Source organism: Cinclus cinclus, chromosome 16, assembly GCF_963662255.1.
Source record: "Cinclus cinclus chromosome 16, bCinCin1.1, whole genome shotgun sequence".
NCBI classification, from domain to species: domain Eukaryota; kingdom Metazoa; phylum Chordata; class Aves; order Passeriformes; family Cinclidae; genus Cinclus; species Cinclus cinclus.
In genome coordinates, this window is record NC_085061.1 from 1,054,954 (window position 1) to 1,072,217 (window position 17,264).

A 17,264-nucleotide genomic window follows, 5' to 3' on the forward strand; every position below is an offset into this window, starting at 1 on the left:
GAGCAGCGGGACGTGCCCCTGCCTGGCCCCCTCCCCGCCCGGGGACAGGATGGTGATAAGCTATAAAAAAAAAAAAGTATTAATTTATTGGAGGGGGAAAAAAAAAAAAAGATATAAAGCAGATTTCCCCCAACCCCAAAATAATAAAAAGAAATAAACTTTAACAAATATATATTTAAAAGATTTAAAAATATTAGCAATTATATATAAAGCAGTTTAAAAGAAATCAAGAGAAAACTGAATTTTAGCTTGAGAAAAACTATTAGATTATACTAAGCTGTGTGTCTTGTGGCAAACTCATTCTAAGAGTAGCACAATATTTACCTTTTCTCTGGGTGGAAGGTACGTGCGAGCGGTTCTGGTCGGGTTTTCCGTTGGGGTTCAGTGTCGCGTCTTTCTTTTTCCACCGTTACGAACTCAAAGGATGTGCCTTGTTTTATGGAGGTTTTTGTTAATTCTTAACACTGGAGGTGTTTCATTTCTTTTTGGAGTGTCTTCAGGGTTTGGTTTTGTTTCTTTTTTGTTGCTTTTGTTGTCGGTCTGTGTCTGGGTGCGTGTGGGTGCGTGTGGGTGTGCCCGCGGGGTGCGTGTGCTCGGTGCAGGATGCACCGCTGTATATTCCTGTACAAACTGGAGTTGGAGTCTGGTTCAGTCGCTTGAGTCTCTGATGAATGCATTTTTTTGCTTGTGGTTTCCGAACAAAAGTGTTGCTGTTCCTTTCTTTTCTCGAGACGTGGAGTGCTCTCTCCCTCCTTCCCTCTCCCTCCCTGCCCTGAATCCCCCGTCTCTCCCGTTGTGGTCGCTGATCCAGATGTGTTTGGCACAACTTTGAAATTTCTTTTGGAAAAAAACAAAAACAAAACACACACACACACACACACACAAAAAAAGACTTTAAAATAAATAAATCACCCGCCTGAAAATATCTGTTGAAAAGAAAAAAATATGTATCTAAAAAAAAAAAATCCATAAAGTTCTACATGATGGATATATATACATATATATATTTTTTATGATTAAGTTATGGACTCTGTATCGTATCCCATCTGTCCAGCTCTGCATCTTGGTGCTGCTCCCTGCTCTTCTGTGCTTAGATTTCACCTCTACTCGTCTTTATTCTTCCTATTCTGAATTGTAGATGGCTCGTGGTGCTGTGAAGACGTTTGCTCCTATACCAAGTCTGGCAACAAATATTTAAACAAAAATAAAAAAAAATAAAACCCCTGCCTGACTGCCACCACTTTTTGTGTCCCCAAGCCCTCCCCAGTCCTGGTGGTGTGCTGGGTGTTTGTGCTGCATGGCCCAAGGGCACCCCTGGGTGTCTCTGTGGGGTGCTGGGGCCTGGCTGGGATCTGTCTCCAGTGAACATGCCTGGGCCCTACACCCCAGTTTTCATCCCATGGGGCCAGTGCTGGCTGCTGGCTCCCTGCAGTAACTCACACCGGGCAGGAACAACTCTTTCTGCTTTTATTGTCAATGAAGAAATAATCAAATCTATATTACAATCTTAAAAACAGTAGAAAATGTGAGTAAAAATGCAACTGAGGCTTTTTGTCTTTAATGTGGAGACCATTTTTACAGGGTGGTGAACAATGGGCTTGTGGAACTTGATTTGAGAACTAGCTGTGGCATAAAAATCGTACCTGGCTACTCAAGGAAACACCTCTTCCCAGATGGACCGGCCCGGTGCCTTGGCAGTAAAATTAAATACTAGAGACAGAAAGGGATCGGGTGCCCACCCAGGTGCAGCCTAAAGCTCAGTCCTGCCACGGACAGGGGCCCAGCCTCCCAGTGTCCCCACCAGGACAGGCCACAAGCCCCGAGGCCCAGTGTCACCCCAGCCCCACCCTGGGGGTGACCCCAGCTGGGGGGACACAAGCAGAGGAGGGCACTGGCACTGGAACAGCTTCCTCTTTTCCAAACATCTCGGGCAGGTCTTGGAACACTTGGAGTGTCCGTGGGGCAGAGCTGTCCAGAGAGCTGCCAGCCAGGGGGAGCCAGCCCAGGGGCAGCAGCAGCAGGCAGTGGTCGGTGCAGGAGGAGCTGCAGCAGTCATTTCAGTGGTGTGGTCACCCACAGGCCGATGGAGGGGAGAGTTTTTGGTCTTTCAGTGTGCAGAACTCGTGTGACACTCTCGTTAGCACGTCCAGACCTGCAGACAGACAATGGCACCACAGGCAGTGACTCCTGAGCAGCACTATGGGCTTCTACTCATCCCCCAGGAGCTTCCCTCTGGGCTGCCAGCACCCACAACACTGTCAGGAGGGAAACCTCCCACCCATGGAGAACCATCCCCTTGTTTCAAAGAATCCCAGAATCATCAAGGTTGGAAATGACGTCCAAGATCACTGAATCCAACCTGTGACTGATCCCTACCTTGTCATCCAGCCCAGACAGAGCAGTGAGTGCCACATCCAGTCATTTCCTGGACACCACCAGGGATGAGAACTCCACCACCTTCCTGGACAGCCCCTCCTTTAGCAACCCTTTCCATGAAGAAATTCTTCCTCACGTCCAACCTGCACCTCCCCTGGTCCAGCTTGAGGTTATGCCCTCTTGTCTGGTCACTTGCTCCCTAGGAGCAGAGCTCAACCCTTACCTGCCTCCTAACTCATTTAATGCCCTAATTCCATGCCCAAACCATGCAGGAGAAGCCTGAGCAAACCCACCTTTACAGTGCTGTCCACAGCCCCAGAGAAGAGGCGGCCGCGGGACACGGCGAGGGCGGTGACGCTGCCCTGGTGGCGCAGCAGGGTCTGGGTGCAGATCATGTTGTCCATGCTCCACACCTGCAGGGACACGGGGAACATGAGCCAAGCACAGCCCAGAGGGACAGGGATGCTGCATGTGACACACGGGTGACACACGGGTGACACACGGGTGACACACGGGTGACACGTACCCTGAGCGAGCGGTCGTAGGACGCGCTGAACACTTTGGTTTGATCGGGCGTGGAGATGACAGCGAGGGCGTAGACTGTCCCCACGTGCCCGGTCAGAGTGCGGACCTGCTCCTTGGTCTCGATATCCCACACCTGCAGGGGAGAGCTGGGCTTGGGCACTGCACTGGGCTGAGACCCCCAGCTCCCCTCTGAGAGGGGTTTCTGCCTCCAGGCACAGTGCCAGGGTGGGTGCCTGAGGGGATGGGCAGAGCCAGGTGCTGTGCCCTAGGGATAGTGCAGAGCCAGGTGCAGTGCCTGAGGGGATGGGCAGAGCCAGGTGCTGTGCCCTAGGGATAGTGCAGAGCCAGGTGCTGTGCCCTAGGGATAGTGCAGAGCCAGGTGCAGTGCCTGAGGGGATGGGCAGAGCCAGGTGCTGTGCCCTAGGGATAGTGCAGAGCCAGGTGCAGTGCCCGAGGGATGGGCAGAGCCAGGTGCTGTGCCCTAGGGATAGTGCAGAGCCAGGTGCAGTGCCTGAGGGGATGGGCAGAGCCAGGTGCTGTGCCCTAGGGATAGTGCAGAGCCAGGTGCAGTGCCTGAGGGGATGGGCAGAGCCAGGTGCTGTGCCCTAGGGATAGTGCAGAGCCAGGTGTAGTGCCCGAGGGATGGGCAGAGCCAGGTGCTGTGCCCTAGGGATAGTGCAGAGCCAGGTGCTGTGCCCGAGGGCCAGGCACATCCAGGTGCCCGTGCCCCTGTGCCCATTCCCATGCCAAGCAGCCCATCCCAGCTGATCCATACGTGGATGAGGTTCTCGTAGGTGCCACACACGATGTGGTGGTTGGTGACAGCGATGGAGTACACGCTGCCTCCCGACGTCTGCAGCACGTGCACACACTCCAGGTTCCGGATGTCCCAGATCTGAGAGAGATCAAGCAGAGGCAGGATGAGACCCTTCTCCAGAGGGGAGATCCCTTGCAGCCATTCTGCCACGCAGAGTCAGCCTGGCTCCCCGAGCACCCAGATCACAACTTTAGGGACAAACCTATCCAACTGGGAATGCTCAGGACTGAAGAGCAAATCCCTGTTATCTTATTTAGCTGTCCAACTTTAAACATCCAGGCTGGAAACGTTATGTGGAGAATTCACACCCTTTGTGCGTGACTGCACACACGTGCACACACAGCCCACTCCCTGACAGCACTAAAACCCAATGCAGGCAAATTAACAGAGATTCATTAACACTGAGAAGGGCAACTTCCAATTTTCCTGTGTCCCCCCCAGATGCTGAGAGGTGAACTATTCATCAAAACCTGAGCCCGCACAGAAGAGGGAGGGCACTGGGAACCCTCACATAGATTTATGGTAACTCTGCAGCCAGACAGTGACCTTCCCCCTGTTATCTGCAGGAGTGTCAGTGCAGATAAGGCTGCAGCAGCCACGAGGCGCCATGGCTGAGGCCCCAGTTTATCCCAGTGAGCCTCCCCAGCAGCTCCAGAGGCCCAGCCTGCAGAGATGGAATCAGCACAGGAAAATCCCACGTGTCAGCAGTGCTCTCACATCCCAGCAGCTGCCTCTGGTGCTGCTGCCCCAGTGCAGAGAAGAGAGGAATAGGGAGAGGTGGATCAGGGTGTCACCAGTGCCAGGGTCCCACCTTGATGGTCTGGTAAGATCCACTGTAGAGATAGTTCTGGGAAGCCACCAGTGCTCGAACCCAATGGTTGAGACCTGTCAGCTCCTTCTTCAGCTTGAGCTCAGTACCCACAATATCCCACACCTGTGGAAAGCAGGGACACACATACACACATGGGGAGGAATCTCAGTGGGACTGGGCAGGACACGGACAGCAGTGCCCACCCTCCCTGCCCACCCTGCCCGAGGCCCTCGCAGCTCCTGTGGGGATCCTTGTGCCAGCTCTCCTGCCTGATGGGAATTGCCTGATCCCACTGACTTGCTGATAAAACCCAGTAACTGCTGAGGAAGCACATTCCCTGAGGGAGCTAGCCTGGAGCCTGCATTATTGCTGGCAGAGACCCTTCCCTAGCAGAGCCATGGGCTACAAAACCTAAACCACAGCTGCAGCAAGGAACTGCCCTGCACTCCCACAAATCTCCTCTCCCACCCCTGGCACACAGGGACCGGCAGATCTCACTCCCCCCACTCTGAGCCTGCTTGGCTCATCGGCAGGAAGTGGCAAGGGATGACAAACAAACCCAAAAGACCTCAAATTCTCCTTGTGCTATGTGGCTGCTCCAGCCTTGAGCCCCCTCCAGAGCTGAACCACTCCAGGCCCCAGATAAAGAAAAGAGCACAGTCCTCTTACAGATGGACGGGCCCATAAGCTGTCTCACCAGGAGCTGGAAGCAGAACCACAGGAATCTAGCCAAGGCTTTAAAGGGCAGCCTGAAAAGCTGTTCCTGATTTCTGCATGTTTTAGGTAGGGAATGCAGGCTCAAGATCCTTTGGAGGCAGTTTCAAAACAAGCAGCCTGAATCTCCAGCCAGTTCTGGAGCCCAGACAACAATTCCCAATGGTCTGGGCAGGTCTGTTGGGGGCCTGAGGACACACATGTTCAGGAACTGCCAGGATACCCCAGCTGCAGCCTCAGGTTTACAGAGTTGGAAGAAACAGAGTGTTTTTGCAGCAGCTTTCCCTTGAGCACAGAGCATGGGCTACACCTATGCAGTGCTGGCTGCTCTGTGGCTCAGGAGACCTTAGCAACAAGGTCACCTGCAGGTGAAAATGCCACTTTCTTCCTCTTTTGACACTTCTGCCAGAGAGTTTGTACTCCTAGTCCCCAAGCAGCCCCAGAGGAGCCCTGGAGCTGCACCTTGATGGCTTTGAGGGAGCCACTGAAGAGCATGTTGTGTGAAGAGACCAAAGTGCAAACAGGATTGTCGTGCGCTCGGATCGTGTTCACCTTCTGCAGGTTTTGAATATCCCAGACCTGCAAACAAGAATCATAGAATGGTTTAGGTGGGAAAAGCCCTCTAAAATCAGGGGAGCCACCCTGCCTTAGCTCAGAGCAGCAGCCTCCTGCTCCCAGGCAGGAGCTGCAAGTGGGAAATCCCAAGGCAGGAGTGGATACAGCACAGGAGGGTTATCAGTCCCCCAGCCCTGACAGAGGAGGGACAGCCCCTGCTGCAGAGCAGGCTGTGGGTGCCCCATACTCACAATGATGGTGCAGTCAGCAGAGCCACTGTACAGCTTGTTCCTGCAATGACACCAGGACACAATGTGGGGTCACCCAGGGACAGCACCATGTGCAGGGTCCCCAGGGACAGGTGCCCCTCTTCACTCACCCCTGGATGCAGAGAGCCAGCACAATTCCATCATGACCCTCCAGGGTCTTTTGGCACTTGTACGTGGTACAGGTATCCCACACCTAACAGAAAGCACAATGCAGAGGCTGAAGCCCAGGCAGGATGTCAGCACCCAGAGGAGGAAACAGACTGCCTGTCCCCTGGGCACTGCCTGTCCCCTGGGCACTGCCTGCCAGCCTGCAGGCTTGGCTAGCAAAGGGAATGGACTGCAGAGAGTGAGACTGAAGCTAAGGAGACACAGGTAGCAGGAATCAGCTGCTCCAGCTCTGCCTCCCTCAGCCCAGGCAAACACAACACAACACAACACAACACAACACAACACACTGAAAGGAGCAGCTCTCAGGTTCCTGCTTTAGCACTTCCCACCCCATCCCAGGGCTCTAATGGCACAGCACAGCTTCTTCTGCCACTTCTGCAAAGGCTTTTCCCATGAGCACACACTGCTCTCAAGAGGAACATGGGAACGTGGTGCCCAGAGCAGCCAGGACAGGGGAGAAATCTGCTTTCCTTCCCTAACATACAGCAATATCCATTTCCTTCCCATGTGGCTCTAAAGGCAAGGAAACCAAACCAAAGCTCTGCTCCTGGCAGGGTTAGTCATGGCAGCCCATGGGGTCCCCAGCCTGGCCAGCAGCCACCAGCAGCCACCACCACAGTGACACTGGGAAGGGCTGTTGAGGCTGCACTAGGGCAGTGCTGTCAGTTTGAGTTACTGAAAACAGGACAAAGAAAAACAAACATGCCATAAAATAGGGAAAAGACACATTGGATCAGGGACAAATGTTTTGTTCTAAGATGACTTTTTATAACTAAGGAACATAGAAGCTGAAATAGTCCTGAATACCCTAAATGCCACATAAAGCAAAACCAGCAGCTGCAGGAATGAGATTCTAATCAGGGCTTTGCAAAGATCTCTGTTTGTATCTCAATTTCACTAGCACATAATGTTTCCCTGCAGAGAATTTTGTCCGACTATAATCACAAAGAATCATTTGATTCTTGGAGAGAACATTAGGAAGTGACATCCCCCCACCCCACAAATGAACTCGGCTTCTGTTCCACGTGCAAATGCAGAAGGTGCGTGGAAGAGGGAAGCTCTTACCTTAATGGTTTTGTCTGAGGAGCCACTGAAGAGCAAGTCTCCTATGGAGTACACACACAAACACCACACGGGGCCCTGGTGGCCCACAAAAGTCCCCTTGCACTTGAAGATCTGCTGAGGATCATAGGCTGCAGAGAGAAGAGCCAGGTGAGGGAGGGAGAGCAGTGCTGCTGCTCTGCACAGCTGACAGCAGCCAGGAGGGCTCCCTGGGCATCCCCCACACCCAGCCCAAGGCAGTGGGGACCATGGGGATACTCACATCCAAGGATGCCCATGTTGAGCCGAGCATTGATGTGGGAGAGCTCATCCTGAAAAACACAACAAGCTGTGTGAGCTGTGGAGCCATCCAGGCCAGCCTGCCCTGCACATGGCTTTAGGACTGTCCCCTCCACTGCTACAACCCCTCTTGTCTTCTTGACTCCCACAGGGCTCTTCCTAAATGTCCCACTCATCCTCTGACCAGAGGTCTCTGCTCTACTCTGTGACTGCCACATCCCTGTCACCTCCCTCCAGGGACCACAGGGCTCTGACAGCACATCAGACCTGCACTAAACTCTTCAGTATTCAGAGAGACCCAGAAACACCTCTCAGAATATACTGTCCTCACTCTGCAATTCACCACACTGCTTGGACCTGCTTATCTCCCTGCCTTCTGCAGGCAGGGAGGAGGGGACAATGCTCCTGTAAGAGGCCCAGGCTTTGGAGCAGAAGGCTCTCCCCAGTGCAGGAGAAGTCCAGCTAGGAGCAGAGCCAGGTAATTCCACCCCAGGGCCCCTCCTCACGTTCAGCATGGAGGCGTCCCTGCGGAATTCCATCAGGTCCTCGCTCAGCTTGCTCTGGTTCTCATCCAGCACATCTGCAAGAGAGGGACAGGTCCACAGTCACTGCAGAGCCACTGATGGCATCCCAGGGAACAGGCAGAGGGCACCCACTGCCACCCAACCTCGGAACACACTGCTGCCATCAGCAGGGAAAGCAACCCAGTGCAGCAGCCAAAGAGCCGCCCTGTCCCTACAGCTCTGACCACAGAGCTCGTCCGGTGCACGCTCACCAAACTTCAGCTCCAGGTTCTTCTCCAGCTGGTCGATTTTCTCGGAGAGTTTGCCCAGCATGGAGCGCAGGAAGGCGATCTCCTGGTCCTTCTGGGCCATGGCCACCTGCATCTCGTGGAAGCGATCGTCTGTCTGCTGCAGGAACTCCTTCAGACCCTCAAACTTGCACGTCTCCAGGTGGGTCTCGTAGGTATCCTGGTTTCCTATGAACGTGCACCTGAAGGGAAGGAGATGCTGGCTGGAGCAAGGCTGAGTTCAGCTGGCTCCTCAGGGGAGCTCCAAGGCCTGTGTGGATCCCCAGCTGTCCTACTCCTCATGCCAGCACCAGGGATAGTGTGGTTCATGATCTTTCAAAGGGCGGACTTGATCATCTTGGAGGTCCTTTCCAATTTTAATGATTCTGTGATCCTGCTGGGAGAGATAACTGCAGGACAAGAGAGGCCAAGCAGTTCCCATTCTTCCAGCCAAGACACTGGCCCCAAACTGGACTCCCTCTGGGAAGTTGCAAGGAAAAGCAGATCTTGGGCAGGAGACAGAGTATGGCATCAGTTCGTTGTGTTCACCAGGAGCCATCAAAACCAGTGGAAGAAACTGCAGCTGACCTCAGCAGATGCTGACTTGGGCCTGCAGCATGGCACAGAGTCAGGGCTGCTCTGCCAGAACTTGCCTTGCTCTGCCTCTTCCAAGACATGGCTTAGGACCATGGAATCATAGAATTGTTGAGGTTGGGAAAGGCCTCTAAGACCATCGAGCTCACTCGTTCCCCCAAGGCCATCACTAACCCACATCCCTGGGTACCACATCTACACGGCATTTAAATCCCTCAGGGATGGGGACTCCACCACTTCCCTGTGCCAGTGCTGGACGAACTTTCTGTGAACCCTCTTCCTGCAACAGTAAAGCCAAGCAGGAGCTGCCCTGGGGCCCGGGTGATAGGGAATCCTCTGAGGTGCATCAGCACTTTCCTTGCCCTGGGACAAGGCCTGGCTGGCAAGACACTGCCATGGTGCTCAAATTACTCCTGTCCTCATCCCCCTCTCTTCGTGCTCTGACTCTCCTCCAGCTGTTCCGCCTGCGCCCTCACCCTCCTCCTCCCTGGGCACTGTGACCTGCCTGTTCCCACCCAGAGGCTCTGGAGATGCCTCCTGCAATCCCTGAACCCCCCAGCTCAGCCTCAGGCCAACGCACAGCACTGGGGAGAGCTGCTCAGAGACCTCGGGGCCACCCCAAGGCTGCAGCAGTCAAAAAGCAGCTCAGCAATGAGCTCAGTGCAGCTTCACCAACCAAAAGCATCAGCTCCTTACCCATATTTGGAGTGGGGACACTTGATGTGCTCACACTCCTTCAGGTGAGCCTCCAGGTTCATTTTGAGGAGGGGAGGGCAACTGGGGTTGTTGGGGCAGCGCACAGGTCTGTAATCACAGCTGCTCTCATGATCCCTATCCAAGGGGAGAAGCAAAGGCAGGGAAAATCAGCAACAAGCAAAAATGAGTGGGAACAACAGAGATCATCAGGAGAGGAGCAACCCTGTGAGGATGTCAGATGATCCAAAGCCTCCTGCTCTGAGACTGTAATTCCAGCTTTAAATTCTCATTTGGTCAGAAAATTGAGAGTAATGATAGGCCACATTTTCACAGGGTATATCTACTTCTGCAGCTGATGGGCTGAGCCTTCAGACAGCCATCAACAACAGGAATGGACCGGGAAAACAGGGAATGCATTTAGGATGGGGAGGGAGACAGATTTCAAATTCATAGGATATAACCAAGATAATTCCCCCTACAAAAAGAACCCCAAGTTCTCTACTTGATCAGGGCCATGGAGTTTCATCCCAGATATGAAGGGGGATGCACAATACACACCCTGTCCCAGTGCTGGCACTCAGGGAGCAGAAAAGAAAAAAACATAAAACCAAAACAAATAAAACAAAATAAAACAAAACAAACTAAAAAAAAAAAACATCCTTCCCCTGAGAACAGTCCATCTGAACTGTATCCTGAAGCCACCCTGCCCATGCAGGGAACATGCCCCTGGCACAGCTGTACAGGGCAGCTCAGGCAGGCTAGGCTGGCACAGCCCTTTCCCTGGAGAGGCTGCAGGCTGGAAAGGCCTTGGAAAAGGCCTCTAAGACCACCGAGCCCACTCGTTCCCCCAAGGCCACCACTAAGCCACGTCCCCAAGCGCCACATCTACACGGCATTTAAACCCCTCAGGGATGGGGACTCCACCACTGCCCCGTGCCAGTGCTGGAAGAACTTTCTGTGAACCCTCTTCCTGCAACAGTAAAGCCAAGCACTCACTTCCTGGCACTCAGCTTGATGGTGAAGGGGCAGCCTCGGGGGTCCACCTCGAAGGCAGTGGGCTTGCTGCTGGCCGCGGGCCGGCAGCCGTACTTGCAGTGGATGAACAGCTCCCCGATCTGCTCGGCCACCGCGATGTTGTTCACCACCACCGTCAGCTTGGCGTTGTCCACGGGGCACTTCTCTGCCAGGGAGGGAAGGATGGCACTGTCAGTGATGGCTGAGACAGAGCAGGAGCGTTTCCAAGAGCCTCCGTGTGGAAACTGTGGTTTTCTGCCTTCCCTGGTCAGGTGAGTGGCCATGGGAATATTCACCCAAGGTCTGCAAGCCCTTATCTTTGGTTTGTTTTGGGATTTGGAAAAGTTACAGTTTATGTTAATCTCTAATGATTTGAGGGAGCTGCCAATGAAAGAAGTCCACACTGATTCAGACTGCCTTGTGCTGGCTGAAGGGTGAGTGTTCACAGGCAGTGAGCACAAATAACCAGATGCCCCAGCCATAACCTGCTCCTCACCCAGGCCTGGGCTCAGCTCCTGCTGCCAGCAGCCACTGAAACCCAGAATCTTTTAGTGTGGAAAAGACCTCCAAGATGATCGACTCCAAGCCTTGGACTGATCACCACCTCATCAACTGAGCTGTGCCACATCCAGTTATTTATGGAACACTTCAGGCATGGGGATTGCAACTGCAAAGCCTTTTGCTAGCAGAGCACAGTGAGGGGATTAACATGCAAAGAAGAGGGACCTCTTGCATATGGAACACAAAACTCTTAAGGCAGAAAGAGCTGCTGCTTTGCAGGACTCCCCAGAGAGCCTCCTCAGGGCTCACTGTTCTGGTAATGCCAATGGCTTGGTTCTGTGCTGAACAACAGGCTGCCAAGAGGAGCACAGGCTCATGCCAAAAGAACTATTTTTCTGCAGCCAGAGTCCAACCCAAGTGGGAGCTGGTTAGCCCAGGCCAGCAGCCAGGGGCTTGGGCTCTTCCAGGGTTCTGGAAGAGCTGGGTGAGCTAAAGCAGCTCAGTGGGGCTCAGTCAGGGGTCAGAGCCCTGGCACTGAGGGGATGGGAGAGAAGGGGTTGATGCCAAATGTGGCCCCTGGTTCTTTATCCAGGCAGTCACAGAAAGCTTTCAGTTTGAAATCAGTGGGTCAACTCTGGGCGAGACATGTATTATCCTGGGATTATCCACTGCATTTCCCAGGATCTGAGAACATCCTGTGCCCAGGAGCAGGGCCCAGGCTTCTCTGCAGTGCCCATGCTCCAGAGTGCACCATCGGCCCCCAGCCCCTCACTGCTGCAGTGGCACGTCTGACTGACAGCTTGCTTTAAGCCCTTTGGACATTTTTCTGCAGGTTTCTCTTTAGGTGAAAGCAAATAAACCAGAAAATAACAGTGTTTTGGCTGCATCCCACAAGAGCAGTTCTGTACTCACCAGATGTTAAGGCACATCTCCTGCAAAACGTGTGCTGTGGAGACAGAGAGGAACAGCAGCGTCAGCGTAAAACAAGAGCTGGCAAATTATTCCCTATGGCTGCTGATGGGAAAGGTGGGAGATACCAAAGCCTGTGGCTCAGGAGCCTCAGCAGCTGCTCTACCTCTTTTAGCTCAGCACCACAGGGCAAACCCCAGCTGCTTACTCAGACAGCTCAGGGTGAAGCACAGGTCCTGCTCCCGAGAGCACTGAACACACTGTTGGAACTGTTTGGAGCTTTGATGTTCTCCCTGTTCAGGATCAGGCCATGATCGTGGTGCAAGCCAAAGCCAGGGGCATGTTCTGCTACACTCTGATATTCATGGGATCACAGAATCTTGGAATGGTTTGGGTTGGAAGGGATTTTAGAGACCATCAAGTTCCAATTCCCTGCCATGGGCAGGACACCTTCCACCAGACCAGGGCTCAGAGTTCCATCCAGCCTGCTCCTCAGCACATCCAAGTCTTTCCTACCCTCCACATCTGCACAGGGTTTCTCTACTTCATCCTCCCCTGTAGTCCATGTCATCCCCCTCATTCTCCTGAGAAGCCCTCGAGGAAAGGGGAAGCCCTCTCCCTGTCCTTGCCCTGTCAGCCCATCACATCCATCCCTCTGGAGCCCTCTTAAGGCAGCAGAAGCTGCCCTGTCCTGCTGCCAGGCAGATGGAACAGCTGCTTTATAAGCCATTTAATGCTCTGTAAATTTGAGCACTTTAAATAGCTCCCCTCTCCGTTCTGACAGTTCAACTTGACAAAGTAGCAAACACAATCTAACACACTAATGAACATAAAGGCTGCAGCATTTCACTGGTCCTGATCCTGCTCCATGCATTCCCTGGAGCCTCCTCAGCCACATTCCCTGGCCACAGAGCCAGCTCTTGGCAGAGCTGTGAGTCCCCCTCTGGAGCTGTTATCTGCTGCCCTGCTCCCATGGCCTTTTCCTGCCCGGCACAGCTGCACCGAGCTCCCTCCAGAGCTGCCAGAGCAGGACTGCAGATGAAGCCAGGCTGCTTCCTGCACTGGGCTTTTTTCCACATTAACCAGTAAATCTCAGTGTCTCTGTGCAGAGCTGCTTACTGGAATGCTGCAGCCAAACTACACCAGCTTCCAGCACTTTTGGGGAATAGCACCCTCACTGCAATAAACAATCCTGAGCTCTGCTTGCTGTTGCTACAGCCCCATCCTGGTGATCAGAAGCACGTCAGAAGCATTACAGCCATCTCAAAGCCATCTTTCTTCACAAGTAGCACAGAAGCAGGAATAATATACAGCTTCTATTAAATCCCAGCAAAATGGAATCCAGAAGAACATTCATAATACCCTGTGCCTTTCATTTGAGGATCTCAAATCCCTTTGCAAACATTAACTAAATGAAGCTTCAAGCCATTCTTGTTTTATAAGCAACATTTCCTTCACAAATGAAGCACAGCCATTCCTGGGGTGCCCAGGAGCTCCTGCAGAGCCCTTCCAGAGGAGTCTTCGACCTCATGGAAGCCACAAGAAGAGAGTGAAGATGGCCAGGACAGGGTGGCTGACAGTACAGCTCTCCTGGGAAAAGCCATCCCATTTTAAGTAAGCCCTCGTTTTGCTTGACCAATCCCCAGGGAGAGACAGAGGGGACAGTCCAGGCTTGGCTCTGGCTCACCCAGGATATTTGGGAGAGCCCTGCCTTACCCCACAGGTTGTGATGACGGGATCCTTAAACACACTGCAGCACAGCTGGCAGCACAGCTTCACGGACGGCTGCTCTGCAAACACCAGGGGCTCCTGCAGGGCACACAGAGGGACACACACAGCCTGGGTTAGTCCAAACCAAGAGCCTGCAGCTGTGCAGAAGGAATAACACAATCCCTCAGTGGTGAGCCTCAGCGAGCCTGGGGCACACCGAGGGTTTCATCATCTCACATAAAATTCCGTCTGGATCTGCTGGGTGCCAGCAGGGGAAGAATGAACTTGGGAATGGCTGGAGACCCTCAGCTCATCACAAACTGGGGGCCACCAGCATCTGGCAGGATCAACACCTGACAGCAAACTGCACAGACCAACTTCTTTGCCAATGATTCAAGTCACTCAGAACTGCACTGGCTGGGAATTTGTCCTTGGTTGGCCTGAGCAGCATTGTCAAAATTGTACTAAGCCTGAGCTTAAGAGAAGTTTTAAAGCAGCCTGCACTCTTGTGTTTCTAGAGCATTCTGAAGGAAGGGCTCCTTCAATCCTTAGGAAGCAGAAACAACGTTGTTTCTGCTGCAATGGGCCCATCTCTCCAGTTTGGTTTAACAACTAGGACAGCCAGCACAAGGCTCCAAGCACATCCTCCCAGAGCACCACAGCTCTCCATGCTCACATTTCAGAGCATTTCCAATCAATCTCTACAGTTCACTCTGTCTTTTTATCCTGTGCTGCTCTCAGAAATGCAAACACAGCCCCCTGGGTTCCCAAACATGAAACACACTCTTATCCCAGATCAGTGGCAGAATGCTGCCTGACCTTTTATTCATCCAGTTTGGGGTTGGTTACTGGGTCACAGCTAATCTCAGTTTAAAAGTATCCTCCCCCAGCATGTAGAAAATTCCTTGCACCCTCCTGGGGCTTACAATCAAATCTGTGAGGTGCCACGCAGCCCTGAATTGGGATAGGGCTCCAAATCCATGGGGAATTGTATTTCTCTTGCTGCCTGCGGCCAGACCACCGGTCTGATCCTTGCAACCCTCCCTGCTCTGCTGCAGGGTCAGGGAATCATGCAGGACTTTGCAAAGACTTACAGTTTTTCTGGGAAGCCGAAAAGCCTCACCATTGTCCTCACTTTCCAGGCAGGGAAATGGTACATGAGGAAGCAAAGTCAGTGGTGGAAACAAAATTAAAAGCAGGAGTCTGAGCCAGGCACCGCACAAACTCTGCCCGTGAGAGCTCTGGGTACTCACGACAATCCACTAAGTTACTCTTTTGCCACTGAGCTTCCTAATCCTGCTCCTTGAGACAATCCCAAATACCTACTGGCTCCTCCTCTTCCTCATGGAGTGAGAACGTGGAGCGCAGGGACATGTTGGACTCGGAGTGCAAGGAGCGGACGGAGATAGCGGAGTCGGAGCGGCGCGGGGTGCTGATGGGAGGCTGCGGACACAGAGCACCTCTGGTCAGGGCAAATCATTCCCAAACTCCAGGAAAAGCCTTCAAGTTCAGTTTTTCCCCTCCACTACGCTCAGCTGCTTCATTCCCAGCTGCACTGAGTGGCCCTGCTGCTGTGTGCCCTTCTCTGCACCGTGCCCAGAGACAGGAATCACTCGGGTTTAACTCCCTAAGCCAGGCTGACATCCAAATTCCAAGCACATCACTTTCTCCAAGGTGCATTCCCTGCACACTTACCGTGCACGCCCGCAAAGCAACGGCCTGGAAGAATTAATCCTTCATGGAAAGCTCTGTAAATCTCCCCCAGAGACTGCTCCAGCTCCTGCAATGTCTCTAATCTCTGCAGCAGCACTTGTTGTTGCACTCACTATCTAACTTCTGCCAAATTTCTTTGCGTAAGTGTGGAGACTTCCTTCTATTGAATTCTCTGTGAGCCCAGCTCTGCCGCTTCCTGCTCGGGAGGGGAGAGTGGAGCAGGCACTGCATGAACCAATCCACAGAGATCCTCTGCCTACAGTGGCCTTGGGATTGGCTTTGAGGGAATGCTGCTGCTGGAATATTAGCCAGCAGCACGTCTCCCAGGGTGGAATATCAACCATCAGCACGTAGCCAAGGTGCCATTCGGTGTCAAAGCACCACTGGAGACTGCAGGCCACGGGGAGACTGGATTTGAGGATACAGTGCAACTGGGAGCGCAGCCACTGCGGGGTTACTGTGGAAGAGATGCTGCTGGTGGACTGGAAAAGGTGCAGAGAGGAGGAACAAAGGTCTCCAATGAGCAGAATGGATGCTTTGACAAAGAAATGGAAGGAAGCCAGAAGCTTCAGACACTTCAGACAAGGCACGATGGATGAGCACCTGCACGTGTCACATTCTCCAAGGCTTGGCTGTGGCCTCTGTCAGTCTCTGGCCCTGAGGAGTGTTGGCTGGAAGGAGCTCTGGAGATCCCTGGATGCCCACTGGAAAAGGGACTCCCTGGCCCAGGCTGGGCCTGGCACTGCCCAGGGACCAGGGAAAGCAGCACAGACCAGACTCTGCTGAGTTCCTGTCCTTCACCTTGTGAGAAAAACACCTTTCCTCATGTTCCACCTGAGCCTCGGGAGCTGCATTCTGTGTGCCTGCCCTGCCTGAAAGGGGGTGACATCAGACCCAAGGACAGACAAAGGCAATGCAAGAGGGCAGTGGGGCCAGCAGGAAATTCAGCAATGAAAGCTGCAAGATGAGGTTCAGAGGCTGCTGCCCTCCCCAGAGACAAAGCACACTGCTGGGCTGCAGGAGAGCAGCAGACCAGGATCCTGCTGGTTCCTCACACTGCTCTGCTGCTTCATTTTTATGATCCTGGGCTCCAAGGAACTCAGAAATGCTGCATCTACTTGGAAGCCAAAGCATAAATGTCTTTCCCTTAAAGACAGCATATTTATTGACTAAATACATAAACCTTAAGGATGAATGGCTATAATGAGATAAATCCATTTTATGTGTATCCATTAATTTTATTATTTTCCTCTACTAGTAGCAGAAACTATTAAAATAACCAGAATGACTGTGCATAGTTCCCAGTCTGGAGGTGAGAGGGGGTGAGGGCAGCAAAGGCAGATTCTGCAGGGAGGCAGGTTTGTCACCAGCAACATCCAATGAGGATCACCAACAGAGAAGGGGGACTGCAGCATTCCCAGGAGGCAGGGGTGTGAGACACAGAGGTTTGTGTAGGACTGTGGGCTCAGCTCCCTGTGTCCTGGTTTGGATAATGCTGGTGTTGAGTGCACAGCAGAGAAGGGGATGTGTTGAAAAGAATCCTTTACTCCTCTGGGCACTGAATGGCAGAGGGTGTGCTGGCAGTTCCAGACCCTCTGGGTATCTGCAGCCTTGCTTTTGCCAAGCAAACGAGGATAAAACTCAAGAGACCTCATTTCTGCACTAAACATCAGGCACACCTTCAAACAGCCCTAGGATGGAGCACTCAAACATCAGATGGAAGATGAGAGAGTTTTTTGCTGGCAATTCAATCCAGCCTCT

General features: G+C 52.9%; 1 protein-coding gene across 1 annotated transcript in view; it reads right to left on the minus strand.

Annotated features, from left to right (window-relative positions):
* Positions 1-1,453: 1,453 nt before the first annotated feature.
* The window catches only part of TRAF7 (TNF receptor associated factor 7), a 28,561-nt gene continuing 12,750 nt past the window's right edge, over positions 1,454-17,264 (minus strand). The window contains exons 5-21 of the mRNA XM_062503656.1: positions 15,117-15,233; positions 13,797-13,889; positions 12,084-12,117; positions 10,653-10,836; positions 9,657-9,791; positions 8,352-8,569; positions 8,083-8,156; positions 7,560-7,608; positions 7,301-7,428; positions 6,178-6,260; positions 6,050-6,089; positions 5,706-5,822; positions 4,530-4,652; positions 3,677-3,796; positions 2,903-3,034; positions 2,670-2,789; positions 1,454-2,152 (exon numbers count right to left, since the gene is read on the minus strand). Coding sequence (XP_062359640.1) covers positions 2,138-2,152; positions 2,670-2,789; positions 2,903-3,034; positions 3,677-3,796; positions 4,530-4,652; positions 5,706-5,822; positions 6,050-6,089; positions 6,178-6,260; positions 7,301-7,428; positions 7,560-7,608; positions 8,083-8,156; positions 8,352-8,569; positions 9,657-9,791; positions 10,653-10,836; positions 12,084-12,117; positions 13,797-13,889; positions 15,117-15,233 — 1,782 coding nt within the window. The 3' untranslated portion in view covers positions 1,454-2,137. The remainder of the gene's footprint in view (positions 2,153-2,669; positions 2,790-2,902; positions 3,035-3,676; positions 3,797-4,529; positions 4,653-5,705; positions 5,823-6,049; positions 6,090-6,177; positions 6,261-7,300; positions 7,429-7,559; positions 7,609-8,082; positions 8,157-8,351; positions 8,570-9,656; positions 9,792-10,652; positions 10,837-12,083; positions 12,118-13,796; positions 13,890-15,116; positions 15,234-17,264) is intronic.